This window comes from Stenella coeruleoalba (genome assembly GCF_951394435.1).
Source record: "Stenella coeruleoalba genome assembly, chromosome: 1".
NCBI classification, from domain to species: domain Eukaryota; kingdom Metazoa; phylum Chordata; class Mammalia; order Artiodactyla; family Delphinidae; genus Stenella; species Stenella coeruleoalba.
In genome coordinates, this window is record NC_137169.1 from 87,860,564 (window position 1) to 87,879,761 (window position 19,198).

The window sequence follows — 19,198 nt, forward strand, 5'->3', positions numbered from 1 at the left end:
TAGTTCATAAATTAACTGTAAGTACTTAATTTTCTAAGCACAGGTGTTGTAGGTCAGTCCTATGTTTGTTTTTACATACTGCTTACATGTCAGATTCCCAAAATATTAATACTTTATTAACAAAGCTCACAGTTCACAGAAATACATTAAATGCAATATTTTGATTATTAACACATGTACAACTGCACACAGCAAAACAATTTCAAATAAAAGTTTAAGAGGTAGATCAAATAATTAGCACACTCGAAAGTCTGTGTATATATATTTAATACCAAAAAGTCTTTAGCAAGTTTGATATCAAAATGATCTCTATATCTTTTGGGAATTCTCCCAGTTTTCCATGTGTGGATATGGAAAAGGATATCTATATTTAAAAAAAAGAGCTACCTGTATGTCATTTATCCTATCCAAACCCTTGTCACAAAGTTTTATATTACATACTATTTACAGGAAAGATTCCAATATTGCCAGAAAGTTTCTTTCCAGATTATTAGTGCTTTCAAGTTATTATAACTGAGTATTCTTACTAATATAGTATATCTAAATGACAAAAAAATATATATAAAAAGTGACTACCTAATAACAGTTATTAAATTTTTTAGTTTAAGACAGCTTGTGGTTACCAGCAGTTTCAAAAGTATCATAAGGAAAGACTCAATACTGTGGCTTCATAAAAAAATTAGCAAATATTTTTTGTCTTACCATGGAAGCCAATAACATTAGTAGGTCATCAGTATCCTGAAATGTCTCTCTTCCTCATCTGTGTAATAAGGTCCTTGAAAATATTTTTTTTAAGTATCACATGAGCATGAGCAATCTCTGCAAACAAAATGATTTAGTTTTCTTAAGAGAATGCTACTCTACTGGATGGTTGTCTGTAAGAAAACAAAATGCAACCCTGTGATCCTGGGTGAATTTTTTTTAAATTACCTCATTTTTCCCAAGGAACAATTCTTATTTGAAACTTTTAATTATAGGGAAGAGAAGAAAGTTGTAACTTCTAACATTATTCATTTTGCCTACTTTACTAATAAGCAAACATGAAAATGAACCTATTTTGATATAAGCAAAATGAATATTCATGATGCTCCCAGTAATTATTTTGTGTAAGTACTAATTTTTAAAACAAATATTCCACTAATACAGATTTAACTGCATAACAAACAAAACTCCAAATGAAGGAGAAAAACTGGATGACTGTAGACTTCCAGGAAGCATTAAAATCCATAAACTGCACCTCAAATGACTAAAAGCACTTTGTACCTAATCTGGTCATATAATTAGACTGTCCAAGATTTTCTGTACAATAAATTTATCAAAATTACTTAACAGACTTATTCAAAAGATAATTTAAAGGTTTCAAGGAAAATATTTACTTGCTATGAAGAATTTATTCATTTAAGGTAATTTCAGGACTTTTCCCTTTACTGTAAATATCAATAATATATCTCAAGAAATAATTATTTTCCCTTAAAATTCTCAGGTGGCAAATTTAAAACTTTTATTGTACTAATGAAAAGGATAAAATGAATTGATAGCATTCTTTGGTTTCATACTAGTATATATATCTGAGCAGGTTTTAATTAACTGAGTTATTGAATATGATTAGAATGTCCCCTTACAAGGATCAACTCTTTCCTTAGAACTTCTGAGAATTTCTAAGGATTAGTTTAATAAAATTCATACTATTATTCTACAAAACACCATGTTCCAAACTAAAAAGAATCTTCACCCATTCCCTAGTACAAATATGCCCCTCTAAACTGCATAAACGACAGCAGTGCTTAAAGGATCCAAACAATCTAATACAGTAGCTCAAGTAAACTTTGAAACTTGCTTATTCAGAATTTCATCTGTGTTGTTTCTATATTAAAACCATGCTGAATTTCTAAAATTTCAATAAAAGTAAAAGATGACACTAGGATTAACTGTTTGGTAGCTGCCCAGGGAAATATGCTGAAGATGTAGAAGGGAGGACTACGGGTTTGGAAGATGTCTGTAATGCTCCTAAAGTGCCGTCTTTTTGATGGTCTGCAAATGAGGACAAAAAAAGATTATCTGCATTCACTTAAGTCTTTATATAATACATTTAATTAAACCACAGTGTACAATCCACTTCAGAAATGTCTTCTCACCTGGATTATTGAATAGATTTTGGTTGAGCCCACGTAAAGGAATGCTGTCTTCCCTTTTCTTCAGATATTTGGATTCCAGCCCTAAATTTTCAGCACTTGAAAGGAAAATAGTAATTATTTACTTATTTTAACAAAGTCTTACTTTCGCTTCAGTAAAGTTTGAATGTTTAATCTATATACATACATATACTATGTATGCAATAATATAAGTTATATTTATAGCTTTGTTCAAAACAAATCCCATTTTTCACTGGGTTCTTAAGCAAATAATTCATCTATTCATAAACCAAAGTATACTTCTTCCCAGTAAAGAGTAAGTTATCTTTTTCCTTTGACCAAAAGCTCCTCAAAATTTTGTTATGCTTCAAAGTTGTCATTATTAAACATTAGTACACATTGTACAATAATGAATTCTGGTCAGATGAATACAAATATGAAATTTTGAAAAAACAAAGGAGGGGATATTTCTGTATTCCTCTTTCAACCACGATATTCCTTCTTTCTAAATCTGTCTAGTATTAACAGTTTCTATATTAGTACACCTGCAAGAAGTTCAGGGCTCTTGCAAAACAATGACATTTTATCTTTAAAATTAAATGATGGTCTTTTCCCAATTTTCAGAAAAGAATTAAGTGGCTGAATAGGTGTCTTTTCCAATTTAAAATTTTTTCTTTAACCTTTGCCACTTGTTACTAGCTGACAACAAAACAAACCAATTCTAAACAAAAATCTCAAAATAGCTGAACAGTCCCAATTTTATGGACACGATTATGTTTGATTTTGTACCACAAATATGATCTGTAAGTAAAATTGTTCTTAGTGTGGTATGATGGAGTTAAACAAATAAACAACATGGTGTTCTACCATTAATATGAATTCTAGGTGCTCTGCCACTAACAAATATGAGCTTAAATATAACAAACACATACATTTCAGGACTTCAAAGAATTCTCACTTTTAAAAAACAGAGGCTCATAAACATTAACTATTTTAATACTCATCTTGGTACTAACTTTAGAGGAGCCAATGAGTGAAGAGAGCTGGAATAAGAAGCCTCTTTGAGCCATGACAGTAATTTTTTAGTTTGCAATATACTGAGGATGGTGACAGCTCATGATAATGAGTGCCAGCAGACAGGCCTTAAAGCGATTACATTTTAAGTAAATAAAGGCACAATAAGAAAACAGTATTACAAACAAAGACTACCCAGAGAGACAAGTTTGCATCTATAAGTTGTTTACTCTAGCTACAACTCACTGATTCAGCAAACTTCAGTACATAAAACCTGCTTAAGATCTAAAAAAATAGGCAAAGAATCTCTGAGTAGGCAAAACAGAAGTCACAAATTGGCACTAAAGCTTACTTATGTTAGCTTGGCTAGGGGGCAACCTCACAAACCCTTTTACTCTTATCTACCCCAGAATTCTAACAGTTTAACCAGCTGATTTCTCAGTTTACTTTACACCGGAAGCAATTACTCAGAAAAACAAAGAGCTTCTAGAGACAGACACAGCCATACAGGAAAACAAAAGCAAAACAGCCAACTCTGAGGAATTTAAAACATTTCTATCTATTTGCCCAAGAATATATGAAAGGGTGTTCTTCAGTTATGTAGGAAAATCCCTTTTAAAAAATTAAATTTTACTATATGTCTATCCTACAGTTTTAAAAAATGTGAGAAACCTCTTTCTTATAGCTAAAAGGGACTAAGTCAAATCCCACTGATCAGCAACTTAAAACGTTACATAAATAAGTGGTCATAATAGCTTTCAAACGCTGATTAAAAACTCCCTTTCAAAATTACAAACATTAAAAAAAATTACAAACATTAAATTTTATGTCAAGAGCTTACTTTTCCTTATCAGTTGAGCAAGGCATACTAACAGTTGTTCCTGATTGAACATCTCCTAGTGATGTACTTGGTTTTGGAAACTGCAAGTTAAACTGCACCTGTAAAGAGGGAAAACATGTAACTGAATTAGTGAGAACTGAGACAGTTCTATATGGAGATAGGTGGTTAAATTTTTTCTCTGATGAATATAGACCACAGAAGTTCAAGCTATATAACACAAGCACATTTTATTGAGAAGATTTAATTTAAAAATCCATTTCTCCTTGACAAAAAAGTTCCTGTCATATCAGCAAGATGAACAGCACAAATTATCTTAATTATTTTGAAACAAAAACATGAACACTAATACATTTAAATGTTATTGATGCTAAAAGTAACCAAATACCACGATGATGCATTTACCTCATGCATTCTGAGAATTCTTCCCTTTTCACGAACTTTAAGCCTGTCATATTTAAGGATTCTAAATGAGTGCTAGGAATTTGAATACTGAAATAGTCAAAAGCAATCCAAGAATCTATACAAAAGTCGAAACTAAAATATCAAGCATATAGTATGTAATAGTTTATTTAAAGTAATAATGACTATGACTGAGGGGGTTTCATACCAGGAATGGGTTCTATGTTAGGAAGTCTATAAATGTAAGTCACCATACTAATAAATCAAAGAAAAAAGGTATGATGACTCGCATAAAGAAAAAAAAAAGAAAGAAAGAAAAAAGGAAAAAGGCATGAGAAGATAAATATCTATTTTTGGTAAAAAAAAATCATAATAAAATAGGGAGAGATACTAGCTTAATAGGATAAAATTATAAATGAGAAAGGTATATGCTGCTGTCCTTGGCTATCAGGGTTCAATATTCTAAAGATATCAGATCACATTAAATACAAAGAGGATTTTTAAAAAGTGAGATAAGCTGATTTTCATATTCCTTATAGAAAAATAAACATGCAAGAGTGAAGAAAATTTAAAGAGTATATTAATACATAATATAGTTTCCAGCCACCAATAATTAGAAAACCAGACAAAATAAACAAAAAGAATGGTCCCAAAAACTGAACAACTGGTAGGGCAGAACTGTGATCTCTAAGAAAAATGTGATCCCTACAACTGACCCAGCTTTTTAATTAGAGGTACTTCCTGACTATAGGGACAGAGAAAGAACATAATTGCTAAATGGAGGAGATTAAAATCAGTTCAGGGAGGATGAGGTGCCTGGAGGCTGCAAGGCAGAATTCTGAAGAAAAGGGAGCTATAAAGAGAACAAGCCCCAGAAATCTACACATGAATCCCCTTGAGTTTTTGCTGAGTACTAGGAACATGCATAGGGTAAAACTCCACAATGCTGGGCAAATAAAAATGGGAGTTTCAAGCTGAACAATTTCCAAGGTTCATAATCATGGAGACAAAGTGGACAGTCCTTGGTAATCATTTAGGGCATTCTGTGGGGAGCTTCGTAACAGGGCTGAACTATCCTTGAGTAAAAGCTACTTTAAATGCATCCTAGTAAAGCTAAAGGAAAAAAGAGAAAAACAAAAAAACTCAAAAAGGACCAAGGGATCCACAAGTAACTTAAATAACTGCCACCCTTTAAAGGAAGATAACAAAATTCAGATAATCAACAATGTAGCATTAACAATGTTCCACATCCTATCAGAAATTATTAGAGGACTTCCCTGGTGGTCCAGTGGTCAAGAATCTGCCTTCCAATGCAGGGGATGTGGGTTTGATCCCTGGTCGGGGAACTAAGATCTCATGCCATGGGGCAACCAAGCCCATGTGCCACAACTACTGAACCCACGCACCTCAATTAGAGAGCCCGCGCACCGCAACGAAGAGCCCTCACTCTGTGGAGCCCATGCACCGCAACAAAGATCCCGTGTGCCACAACTAAGACCCGAAGCAGCCAAAAATAAATAAATAAAATAAATATTAAAAAAAATTATTAAAAATGACAAGTAGGAAAACATGCGTCATACCAAGAAAAATCACTCAACAGAAACAGATCCAGAGATGATACAAATGATAGAATAAGGATGCACATGTTAAAACACTTATAACTATGAACAAGGATGTAATGGAAATTAAAAGTATGAGAAAAATGCAAGATATAAAAAAAGAATGAAATGGAACTTCTAGAGATGATAAATATCTAAAATGAAAAGTTCTCACTGGACAGAATTAACAGCAAATTAAACAATGCAGAAGAAAAGATTAGTGAACTTTAAGAAAGCATTAGAATCTAATATATATACAATGAAGCAAACGAACAGACTCAATGGGACTATATCATGTGATCAACCATGAGTAACTGTAATACTAAAAGGAGATAATAAAAAAAGTGAAGAGGGGCTTCCCTGGTGGCGCAGTGGTTAAGAATCCACCTGCCAATGCAGGGGACATGGGTTCAAGCCCTGGTCCAGGAAGATCCCACATGCTGCGGAGCAACAAAGCCCGTGTGCCACAACTACTGAGCCTGTGCTCTAGAGCCTGCGAGCCACAACTACTGAGCCTGCTCTCTAGAGCCTGTGAGCCACAACTACTGAGCCTGCGTGCCGCAACTACTGAAGCCCGTGCGCCTAGAGCCCATGCTCCACAACAGGAGAAGCCACTGCAATGAGAAGCCCACACACCGCAACGAAGAGTAGCCCCTGCTCACCACGACTAGAGAAAGCCCACGCGCAGCAACGAAGACCCAACACAGCAATAAATAAATAAGTAAGTAAATAAATAAATGTTTTAAAAAATAAAAAAGTGAAGAAATAATGGCCAGGCCAAAACTGTTCAATCCAGGCAACTATGGAATGATGGCTTCAAAATGCTGAAAGGAAAAAAGAAACTTGTCAACCCAGAATTCTAAATGTAGAGAAGATAAATTCAAAATAAAAATGTTATGAGATTTTTATGAATTTCCCACAGACATGCACTATAAGAAGTCTTAAAGAGCTGCACTGTAAGAAATCTTCATTACAGGAGAAAGGAAAATGATACCAGATGAAAATGTAGATCTACATAAAGGAATAGAGTTGTATAAATAGTAAGTATATGGGTAAAAGGACTTTTTCCTCTCTGTTTAATTTATTGAAAAGATATCTGATTGTTTAAAAAAAAGTGGGATTTATAACAAATGCAGAAGTAAAATTTTGACAGTAGTTAGCAGGACAGGAATGAGGAAATGGAATTACTATAGGGTTCTTACATTATATGGAAAGCAGTATAAAATTTTGAAGATAGATTATGATAAGGTGAAGATGTATACTGTAAACTCTAGAGCAAACAAAAACTAAAGCCAATAAGTAGAGACAAAATAGAATGCAAAATAAAATCAGCAATTAATTGAAAAGTCAGGATTAAAGTAGAAAAGAGGGACAAAGAACAGATGGGATATATAGAATACAAACAGCAATATGATAAAACGTATGAATATATACATTAAATTTTAAATTGTTAAAGACAACATCAGAATGGATGAAAATATAAGAGTCAGGTATAGAATATCTAAAAGAAATCCAGTTTAAATATAAAGACACAGATTGGTAAAAGTAAAAGGAAAGAAAGTGATACATCATGTAAACACTAAGAAAGCCAGAGTACAATATTAATATTAAGGTACAGTCTTCTTTCTGTTCTGAGAAATGAAAAAAACAAATTAAGGGTCAAAGAGAGTGAGGAAAACCCCCCTTCTTTCACAGTTGTCTTCTGCCCCAACCCTCAGGCAATTCAGTGGAAACAGAAGCTACAGGGGTAGTAATGATGATAACAGCAGTGGCCAAGCAGGCACCTAAAACTCTGAAAGAGGGCAATCACACCCTCTGACCAGAAGTGCTGTGGTCTCACAAGCATGATACAAATTCTCATTATATTTTTTCTCTCTCTGTCCTCCCAACGTTTGGCACCAGACACAGACACAATTGCAGGAACTGTGTCTTAGACCAAGGGAATTTAGGTCCATGATTTCTAGCCAGTTTTCAGGAAGAAGGACTCAGGGGATTCTGAAATCTGGGGGGAAATCAAAGAGACAAAGGAACTCAAGAAAGAGATCCTATAAAAGCTGTATATGAACTACTGGGTTCTATTCTAAGCTGGACATGCAAGATCTGAGCATAGTCACCATACCAAAGGCTCTGAGAACTGAACTATGGAGTAAACCACCACCCAGGTCACAGAACAGGCACTAGATGGTGTACACACAGACAGATCCAAATAACACGGGCAAACTCTTTAAGGACTGAACTGACACAGAAACAGCAGCCTACAAACAGTAAGTCAGAATTTGCAATTTGAACATAACAAAACTATTTGCTACAAAAAACAATTTTTTTAATTAAAAAAATTTTTTTTAATTCACATTCTCCTTAGGATTTAAACAAGATCTAGAGTCTCATAACATTCAATATTGGATCCAGACAGAATCCAAAATCACTCAAAAAAGAACCTGTAAAATCTAACTAATCTGCAAGGCAAAAAACAAGCCAACAGATGTCAACTCCAAGATGGCAAAGATATGGAATTATCAGAAAGGCAGTTAAAAGTATCTATTATAACAATGTTCTAGGAAGTAGAAGTGAATACTCTTGAAATAAATGTAAAGAAAAAGTCTCAGTAAAAAAAAAAAAATAGGACATGTAAAAAAGAAACAAATGGAAATTTAAGAACTGAAAAAATTCACTGGATGGACTCTATAGCATTAAACTGTAAGATCAATCAATAGGAATTATCATATCTGAAAAACAGAGAAAAAAGAAAGGAAGAAGAGAGCCTCATAGACCTGTGGGAAAACATACATGGTCTAACATTCATGTTGCCTGAGTCCCAGAAGGATGGGGGAAGAGTGTAGGGCAGAAAACATTTTTAGGAAATAATGGTTGTTGGGCTTCCCTGGTGGCACAGTGGTTGAGAGTCCGCCTGCCAATGCAGGGGACACGGGTTCGTGACCCGGTCCGGGAAGATCCCACATGCTGTGGAGCGGCTGGGCCCGTAAGCCATGGCCGCTGAGCCTGCGTGTCCGGAGCCTGTGCTCTGCAACGGGAGAGGCCACAACAGTGAGAGGCCCGCGTACCGCAAAAAAAAAAAAAGAAAAGAAATAATGGTTGAACACTTCCAAAATTTGGTAAAAGGTATCAACTTAGAGATTCAAGAAACCTAGCAAATCCCAAAAAGGATACAAATAAATTCATGCCTAGACACATCATCAGACTCCTGAAAACTAAAGGAAAAGAATAAATCTTGAAAGCAGCCTGAGAAAAAGGATGCATTGTATATAGTTGAACAACAGTTGGAATTTACTGCTGATTTCTCATCAGAAATCATGGAAGTCTGAGGGAAGTAGAATATTTTTAAAGTGCTTAAGGAAAAAAAACTATAAATACATTATTCTATGTCCAGAGAAAATATCATTCAGGAATGAAGGTGAAAGAAGCGTGTTTCCAAGATGAAGAAAAACAAAGAAACTTCTTTGCCAGAAAACCTCCTCTAAAACAAAAGCTAAATAATATTCTATTATTCAGGGAAGTGATATCATGGAAAACATGGAATACCAGGAATAAAGGAAGAGCAACAGAAATGGTAAACAGGGATAAATATAATGGACCATGCTTCTCCACTCAAGTGTTTTATACATATGTATATTGGTTAATAGTAAAAATTACAGCACTGTCTGATAGTTTCCAATGTATAGCTGTAATACATATGACACACCAAAACAAAGGGGTAAAGGTAAAGGGACTATACACGGTAGTAAGGTATTTATATTCCACTTGAAGTGGTAAAATATTAATTCTATACATACTGTGAAAAGCTAACTATATTTATTATGATGCCTGGAGCAACCACTAAAAAAAAAAAGTGTACAAAGAGATATAATAAAAAACACACCAGAAGAACTAAAAAGGAATATTTTTAAAATGTGCAAATAATCCAAAAATGAATTCAAGAAAGGGGAAACAAAGGAATGAAAAATAGAGGGAACAAACTAAATATGCCCTTTACCTGAAAACCATTTTAAATAGGATATACACAAGTTTAAAGAAAAAGGTTGGAAAAAGATACTCCATGGAAACACCACTCGAAAGAAAACCTGAGTAGCTATATTCATATCGAACAAAGTAGACTTCAGAGCATGAAAAATTACCAAAAATGAAAGAGGAAATTACATAATGATCAAAGGGTCAAGCAACCAGGAAGACATAACAATTATAAAGGTGTATGCACTGAACAAAAGAGCTTCAAAATACGTGAGGCAAAAAATGATAGAATTAAATGGAAAACTGATAGAAATGGAAACACCCATAATAATAATTGGAGATATCCAATACTGGAGATACTCCTCTCTCAGTTAACTAATACAAAGTCAACAAGGATGTAGAAGAACTGAACAAAATCCACCAACTGAATTTGACTAACATTTAGATCAGTGAAGTTTATCCCAAGAATGCAAGGCTTATACGATATTTGAAAATCAACATAATACATCTATTAACTGATGAGAGAAAAATCACACAATCATATCAATGCATTAAAAAGCCACTAGTAATGAGTTTAACAAATGAGTAGAGCAAGTTTTCAGGATACAAGGTCAATATACAAAAATCAATTACATTTGTATACAGCATCAATGAATATTCTGAGAAAGTAATTAATAAAACAATTACATTCACAATAGCATCAAATGAGTAAAATACTTAGGAATAAACAATAAAAGAAATGCAGAATCTGACATTGAAAACTGTAAAACACTGATGAGAGAAATTAAAGGATACTTAAATAAATGGAGAGGCATATTAACATTCATGGATTTAAAAATAAAATGTTGTCAAAATGACATTTATTCCAAAATTGATCTATAAATTCTATATATCCTATCAAAATTCAAGCAGGCTATTTTGTAGAAGTTGACAAGCTGAATCCAAACATTTATATGGACATATTAAGTATCTAAAATAATAAAACAAGTTTGAAAAAGAAGAGAGTTGGTGGATTTATACTACTCAATTTCAAAACTTAATATTATTAAGTCACAGTAATCATGACAGTGTGGTATTGGCACAAGAACAGACAATCAATGAAGCAGAATTAAGAGTCCAGAAATTCTTACATTTATGGTCAAATAATTTGCCTAAATCAACAGTATTTAACAACTGTTACTGAGAGAACTGGATATCAACATGCCAAAACAAAACAAAAAAACCCAAGACCCTTACCTCATTCCATACATAAAACTCATACTATACATAAAAAGTAGCTCGCAATGGATCACAGATCTTATTTTCCACCTGTGGTTGCACAGAGTTCTTAGATACAACTCCAAAAGCATGATCAACTAAAGAAAAAAATTTGATAAACTGGACTTCATCAAATTAAAAACTTTTTGTTCTTCAAAAGAGAAAATAAAAGAGAAGCCACAGACTGGAAGAAATATTTGCAAACATTTATCTGATAAAGGACTTGTATCCAAAATATTTAAAGAACTCATAACTCAAGAGAAACAACCTAATTTTAAAACAGGCAAAAGATTCAAATAGATATTTCACCAAAGCAGATATACTGATGTCAAACACACACATAAAAAACTGCTCTCAACCTCATTAGCTTTTAGGGAAATGCATGCTAAAATCACAAGATACTTCTACACATCTACTAGAATGCCTGAAATTAAACAACTGACCATATCAAGTGTTGATAAGCATACAGAACTTGAACTCTCAGACTGCTAGTGGTAAATGGCACAACCACTTTGGAAAAGTGTGGTAGGTTCTTAAAAATCAAATATATATTGACAGCCAATCCATTCCTAGGTACTCACCCCAGAGAAATACAAAGACTTGTACCCAATGTTCATAGCTTTATTTGTAATACCCAAAAGCTGAAAATAACCCGAATGTTCATCAATTGATGAATGTATGGATAAGCAAGTTGTGGTATATCCATACAACGAAATACTACTGAGCAATTAAAAGAATGAACTACTGATACACACTACCACCTGGAAAAAGCACAAAAAAGTCATGCTGAGTGAAAGCAGACATAATGTATGACTCTATTCATCTGAAATGCAGAAAGGCAAATTTATAGAGACAGAAAGCAGATCAGTAGTTGCCTAGGGCTGGGGGCAAGAGTGTGGATTGGCTTCCCTGGTGGCGCAGTGGTTGGGAGTCCGCCTGCCGATGCAGGGGACATGGGTTTGTGCCCTGGTCTGGGAGGGTCCCACACGCCACAGAGCAGCTGGGCCCGTGAGCCGTGGCCGTTAGGCCTGCGCGGCCGGAGCCTGTGCTCCACAGCGAGAGAGGCCACAACAGTGAGAGGCCCACATACCACAAAAAAAAAAAAAAAAAAAAAAAAAAAAAGAGTGTGGATTAACTGCAAAAAAACACTAAGGAACATTTTGGGGAAATGTAAATGCTCAAAACTGGACCATCATGATGGTTTCACAACTCTATAAACTGACTGAAATTACTGAACTGTAGACTTAAGCATGGGAGGATTGCATGTATGTACTATAATAAAGTTTTAAATTTTTTCAAAAGGCACCTTAAAAAGAGTAAAAAGATAATTCCAAAATTGGGAAATAACAGTTAACATATAAAATCAATAGCAGACCAGTGAATGTTCAGAATATATAAAGAACACTTATGATGTCATCTTACAGGGGTTAAACATCCCAAACAGAAAATGAATAAAAGAAATAAAGAGAAATTATACAGAAGAGTAAACATAATCCATAGATACACAAAAAGATGTTCCTCACTTAATAATCAGGGAAATGCTGATTAACATCAGTCACTAGATAGGCAAAATGCCTCTGACCCAGTTCCTTTTAAGAATTTGTCCTACAGTAAATACATACACACCCAACATAGGTACACCTCAATACATAAGGCAAATGCTAACAGCCATAAATGGGGAAATCTACAGTAACACAATAACAGTGGGGGACTTTAACACCACACTTACACCAATAGATAGATCATCCAAACGGAAAATTAATAAGGAAACACAAGCCTTAAATGACACATTACAACAGATAGAATTAATGGATATTTATAGGACACTCCATCCAAAAGCAGCAGAATACACTTTCTTCTCAAGTGCACATGGAACATTCTTCAGGACAGATCACATCATGGGTCACAAATCAAGCCTCGGTAAATTTAAGAAAATTGAGATCATATCAAGCATGTTTTCCGACCACAACGCTATGAAATTAGATATCAATTATAGGGAAGAAAAGTGTAAAAAACACAAACACATGGAGGCTAAACAATACATTACTAAATAATCAATGGATCACTGAAGAAATCAAAGAGGAAATAAAAATATACCTAGAGACAAATGACAATGAAAACATGACAATCCAAAACCTATGGGACGCAGCAAAAGCAGTTCTAAGAGGGAAGTTTATAGCAATATATCTTACCTCAAGAAACAAGAAAAATCTCAAATAAACAACCTATCCTTAGACCTAAAGTGACTAAAGAAGAACAAACAAAACCCAAAGTTAGCAGAAGGAGAGAAATCACAAAGATCAGAGTAGAAATAAATGAAATAGAGACAAAGAAAACAATAGCAAAAATCAATGAAACTAAAAGCTGGTTCTTTGAGAAGGTAAACAAAACTGATAAACCTTTAGCCAGACTCAACAAGAAAAAAAGGGAGAGAATCCAAATCAATAAAATTAGAAATGAAAAGGGAGAAGTTGCAATGGACACCACAGAAATACAAAGGATCATAAGAGATTACTACAAGCAACTACACGCCAATAAAATGGACAACCTAGAAGAAATGGACAAATTCTTAGAAAGATACAACCTTCTAAGTCTGAAACAGGAAGAAATAGAAAATATGAACAGACCAATCGCAAGTAGTGAAATTGAAACTGTGATTAAAAATCTTCCAACAAACAAACGTCCATGGCCAGATGGCTTCACAGGTGATTTCTATCAAACATTTAGAGAAGAGTTAACACCTACCCTTCTAAAACTCTTCCAAAAAATTGGGGAGGAAGGAACACTCCCAAGCTCATTCTACGAGGCCACCATCACCTGATACCAAAACCAGACAAAGACATCACACACAAAAAATTACAGGCCAATATCACTGATGATCACAGACACAAAAGTCCTCAACAAAATACTAGCAAACTGAATCCAACAACACATTAAAAGGATCATACACCATGATCAAGTGGGATTTATCCCAGGGATGCAAGGATTCTTCAATATACACAAATCAATGTGATACACCATATTAACAAATTGAAGAATAAAAACCATATGATCATCTCAATAGATGCAGAAAAAGCTTTTGACAAAATTCAACACCCACTTATGATAAAAACTCCCCAGGAAGCGGGCTTAGAGAGAACCTACCTCAACATAATAAAGGCCATATACAACAAACCCACAGCAAATATCATTCTCAATGGTGAAAAACTGAAAGCATCTCCTCTAAGATCAGGAATAAGACAAGGATGTCCACTCTCACTACTATTATTCAACACAGTTTTGGAAGTTTTAGCCACAGCAATCAGAGAAGAAAAAGAAATAAAAGGAATCCATACTGGAAAACAAGAAGTAAAACTGTCACCGTTTGCAGATGACATGATACTATACATAGAAAATCCTAAAGATGCTACCAGAAAACTACTAGAGCTAATCAATGAATTTGATAAAGTTGCAGGATACAAAAATTAATGCAAAGGAATCTCTTGCATTCCTATACGCTAACAATGAAAGATCAGAAAGAGAGATTAAGGAAACAATCCCATTTACCATCACATCAAAAAGAATAAAACACCTAGGAATAAACCTATAAGGAGCCAAAGACCTATACTCAGAAAACTATAAGATACTGATGAAAGAAATCAAAGATGACACAAACAGATGGAGAGATATAACATGTTCTTGGATTGGAAGAATCAATATTGTGAAAACGACTATATTACCCACAGCAATGTACAGACTCAATGCAATCTCTATCAAATTACCAAGGGCATTTTTCACAAAACTAGAACAAAAACTTTTCCAATTTGTATGGAAAAACAAAAGACCCCAAACAGCCACAGCAATCTTGAGAAAGAACAGAGCTGGAGGAATCAGGCTCCCTGACTTCAGACTATACTCTGAAGCTACAGTCATCAAACAGTATAGTACTGGCCCCAAAACAGAAATATAGATCCATAGAACAGAGATGAACCCATGCACCTAGGGCCACCTAACCTATGACAAAGGAGGCAAGAATATATAATGGAGAAAAGAGAGTCTCTTCAATAAATGGTGCTGGGAAAACTGGACAGCTACATGTAGAAGAATGAAATTAGAACACTCCCTAACACCACACACAAAATTAAACTCAAAATGGATTAAGGACCTAAATGTAAGACTGGATACTATAAAACTCTTAGAGGAAAATATAGGTAGAACACTCCTTGACATCAATCACAGCAAGATCTTTTTTGATCCACCACCTAGAGTAATGAAAATAAAAGCAAAAATAAACAAATGGGACCTAATGAAACTTAAAAGCTTTTGCACGGCAAAGAAAGCCATAAACAAAACGAAAAGACAACCCACAGAATGGGAGAAAATACTTGCAAACAAAGCCAACTGACAAGGGGCTAATTTCCAAAACACACAAACAGCTCATGCAGCTCAATATCAAAAAAAGAAACAACCCAATCAAAAAATGGGCAGAAGACCTAAACACATTTCTCCAAAGACATACAGATGGCCAACAAACACTTGAAAAGATGCTCAACATCACTAATTATTAGAGAAATGCAAATCAAAACTACTATCACCTCATACTGGTCAGAATGGCCATCATCAAAAAATCTACAAACAATAAATGCTGGAGAAGGTGTGGAGAAAAGGGAACCCTCCAACACTGTTGGTGGGAATGTAAATTGGTACAGCCACTATGGAGAACAGTATGGAGGTTCATTAAAAAACTAAAAATAGAGCTACCATATGACCCAGCAATTCCACTCCTAGGCATATAACCAGAGAAAACCAGAATTCAAAAGGATGCATGCATCCCAATGTTCACTGCAGCACTATTTACAATAGCCAGGACATGGAAGCAACCTAAATGTCCACTGACAGAGGAATGGATAAAGATGTGGAACATATATACAATGGAATATTAGTCAGCCATAAAAACGAAATTGTGCCATTTGCAGAGACATGGACTGATGTAGAGAATGTCATACAGAGTGAAGTAAGTCAGAAAGAGAAAAACAAATATCGTATAATATCCCTTATATGTGGAATCTAGAAAAATGGTACAGATGAGCTTATTTGCAAAGCAGAAAGAGTCACAGATGTAGAGAACAAACTTATGGTTACCAAGCGGGGAAGAGGGGGTGGGATGAACTGGGAGATTGCGATTGACACATACGTACTCTTATGTATAAAATAGATAACTAATGAGAACCTACTGTATAGCACAGGGTACTCTGCTCAATGCTCTGTAGTGACCTAAATGGGAAGGAAATCTAAAAAACAAGTGGATATATGTATACATACAACTGATTTACTTTGCTGCACAGCAGAAACTAACACAGCGTTGTAAAGCAACTATACTCCAATAAAAATTAATTAAAAAAGAAAGAATTTATCCTACAAATCTATTTGTACAGACACAAAGAAGTATATACAAAGGTAACTACTGAAACATGTATGACTATCTAGATTGAAAACAACTTAGTCATCCATTAACAGAGCACTATTAAATTATCGTACATCTATATACTGGAATACTTCTAAGTTATTAAAAACAAACATGCAAGGAAAAACTTACATTCTAATACATGAAAATGGACCTGTACCATGATAATACTGTTAAACGAAAAAAGCAAGGTGTAGAACAGTGGGCATGTACTATTTATGCTTATCTATACCAACACGCATGTATACAAACATACAGACATATACATATATCCTTATATATATTTTAAGTATTTTTCGAATATATCACAAAAAACTCCCCGGATTTCTTCTCTGAGGAGGAGACTAGGGACCACAGGAGGTACATTTAGACAATACATCCTCTTAAATATTTGGGAGCTTCCCATGCTTATATATTTTTATCTATTTTTTAAATAGTTAATACAAAAGAAATAAAAATTAATTTAGAACCATCTGTGGAATGAGATGGTTAAGCAAACTGAGAAATGCTATCCCTAGAAAAAAATCTGTCTCTGAATAAACACTGTGGGCTAAACACTATCAAAAATTAATCAATCATCTGATCTCAGTTCCTTTCTTACTGCAGAAAATCCCTCACCTACTGCATAATCTCCAGGATGAAATCTGATCATGTTTGACTTTGTGAATTTATGCCACACAAAAAGAATCAGAATCAGATATTCTAAAGTTTTTAAGAGATTCTGTCACAAGTACTTTCTTTGACATCAAATAACATCTCCTCTTTAATAACAGGTTAGTCTGAAAGATACTACAGTTTACCATCATAATGTGTTTTACCACAAACTGTACTTTGTCTTGTTCATTGTTATACCTCTTGCAACTAGAACAATGTCTAGCCATAGCAGACATTCATTAAATATATACCAAAAGAATGAATCCTTAGAGATTACTGTCTTCAAAAATAAAAGTGAAGAAACAAGTTATTTTGTCTATTTTGCTTTAAAAGTATCAAGTGATCTTTCTATTTGTCAGCATGGCACAACCTTTTAAAACACTCCTATGTATTTCCTTCAGCATGATTTTGTTTCTTTCTTAATTTAACTCATGTTATTCTACATCCTCACAGTTAAACAACTACTTGAATGTACTAAATCTTGACAGTAACATTTTAAGAAATTAGGTATATCACAGATTCAATGTCATTAAATAATTTAATTTTTTTTTTTACCGCAACTAAAAGGAACATGTTTTAATCGCCATAGCTGCTAGCACAAGACTACCTAGATTAGTGGTCTCCATAGCAGGCAGTGATTACAACCGCCCATTGGGGTATGAGAAGAAAATCTTTTAACTTTGATTTATATACATTTTTTAATCTCATTCTTTAATTTCTATTTTGGAATACATTTTACTATTAATAATAACAGATAACATTAATGAAGCACTTATGTACCAGGAACTATTCTAAGCAAATGCAGCTGCTCATTTTAATAATCACAAAAATCCAGTAAGATAGATAAAATTATTGCTCCACTTTACAAATGGAGAAACTGAAACAAAACAGTTGGATATTGTTTTTTGTTTGTTACTGGCTTGCCCAACTTCATACTGACAGAGGCAGGATTTAAACTCTAACAACAGATTCCATGTTTTTAACCATTATAATTGAGTAGTATATGCATTCAATTCACAAATAAATAAATATTCATGTATCAGAGATTCAAACTCAAAGTGTATTAGGGTTTTTTGGTTGTTGTTGTTAGGGATGCATATCAAAAGAAGATGGAGATCAATAATATAGGAGACACTGAAAGTCTTGAGTCAGTATTTAAGAACAGGATTGTTAAAATGATTCCTCTGATTTCAGAAGAGCTATAAGAAAGGCAATCTTATAAGTCATATTTAGTCCTACCAACTAAGCAATTATCTGTACTAGTTCCTGTCCTCATTTTGGACATTATATATATTCCTGGAAAGCTGTTTAAAATAAAAAAGCAATTGTGAATTTGATAATAATTCTCAAGAAAAAACTGTTATCAAGACATAAGCACGCGTGAGCATACTGACATTTATTTTAAAACAACAGTATTCCTTTGATTACACATATCTAATTTTCAATAAGCAATATAAGAAAAGCCAATTAAATGCAACTAAATACTCTTTACATAATAACATTCTAAGCATAAAAACTCAGGCTTAATTCTCATTTCACTGAGAATTCTCAATAGCTCCAAATAGTAATTAATAAGGTTATGGTTAAAAAGAAGTACATGCCTAAGCAACAAAGCAAACTTATTTTTAGGGCAGCCCAAAACTAATTTGAGAAAGCGTTTATAACAGCAGTTTCAAAGTCCTCAATTCTACATTTTATAAAATATTCTTTTCAAAAATGTTTGTCCCCATGATTTAGGAAAAAATCAATTTGGACCTTAAGTTAGGAATGAAAACAGAATCACTGGCTCATCTGGGTGGATTAAATTACAGTGAAAATAGAATTATAATACATGTGAAAACACTGTATATAACTAAGACAGTAATAACAATGATGAAAAACTCAAGTGAGCAGA

General features: G+C 33.9%; 1 protein-coding gene across 2 annotated transcripts in view; it reads right to left on the bottom strand.

The window, feature by feature from the left end:
* Positions 1–51: 51 nt before the first annotated feature.
* The window catches only part of SASS6 (SAS-6 centriolar assembly protein), a 51,848-nt gene continuing 32,701 nt past the window's right edge, over positions 52–19,198 (bottom strand). For both annotated transcript variants that reach the window (XM_079902323.1, XM_079902322.1), the window contains 3 exons: positions 3,988–4,085; positions 2,136–2,230; positions 52–2,031 (listed from right to left, as the gene is read on the bottom strand). In XM_079902323.1, the coding sequence (XP_079758449.1) occupies positions 1,925–2,031; positions 2,136–2,230; positions 3,988–4,085 (300 nt within the window). In that variant the 3' untranslated portion in view covers positions 52–1,924. The remainder of the gene's footprint in view (positions 2,032–2,135; positions 2,231–3,987; positions 4,086–19,198) is intronic.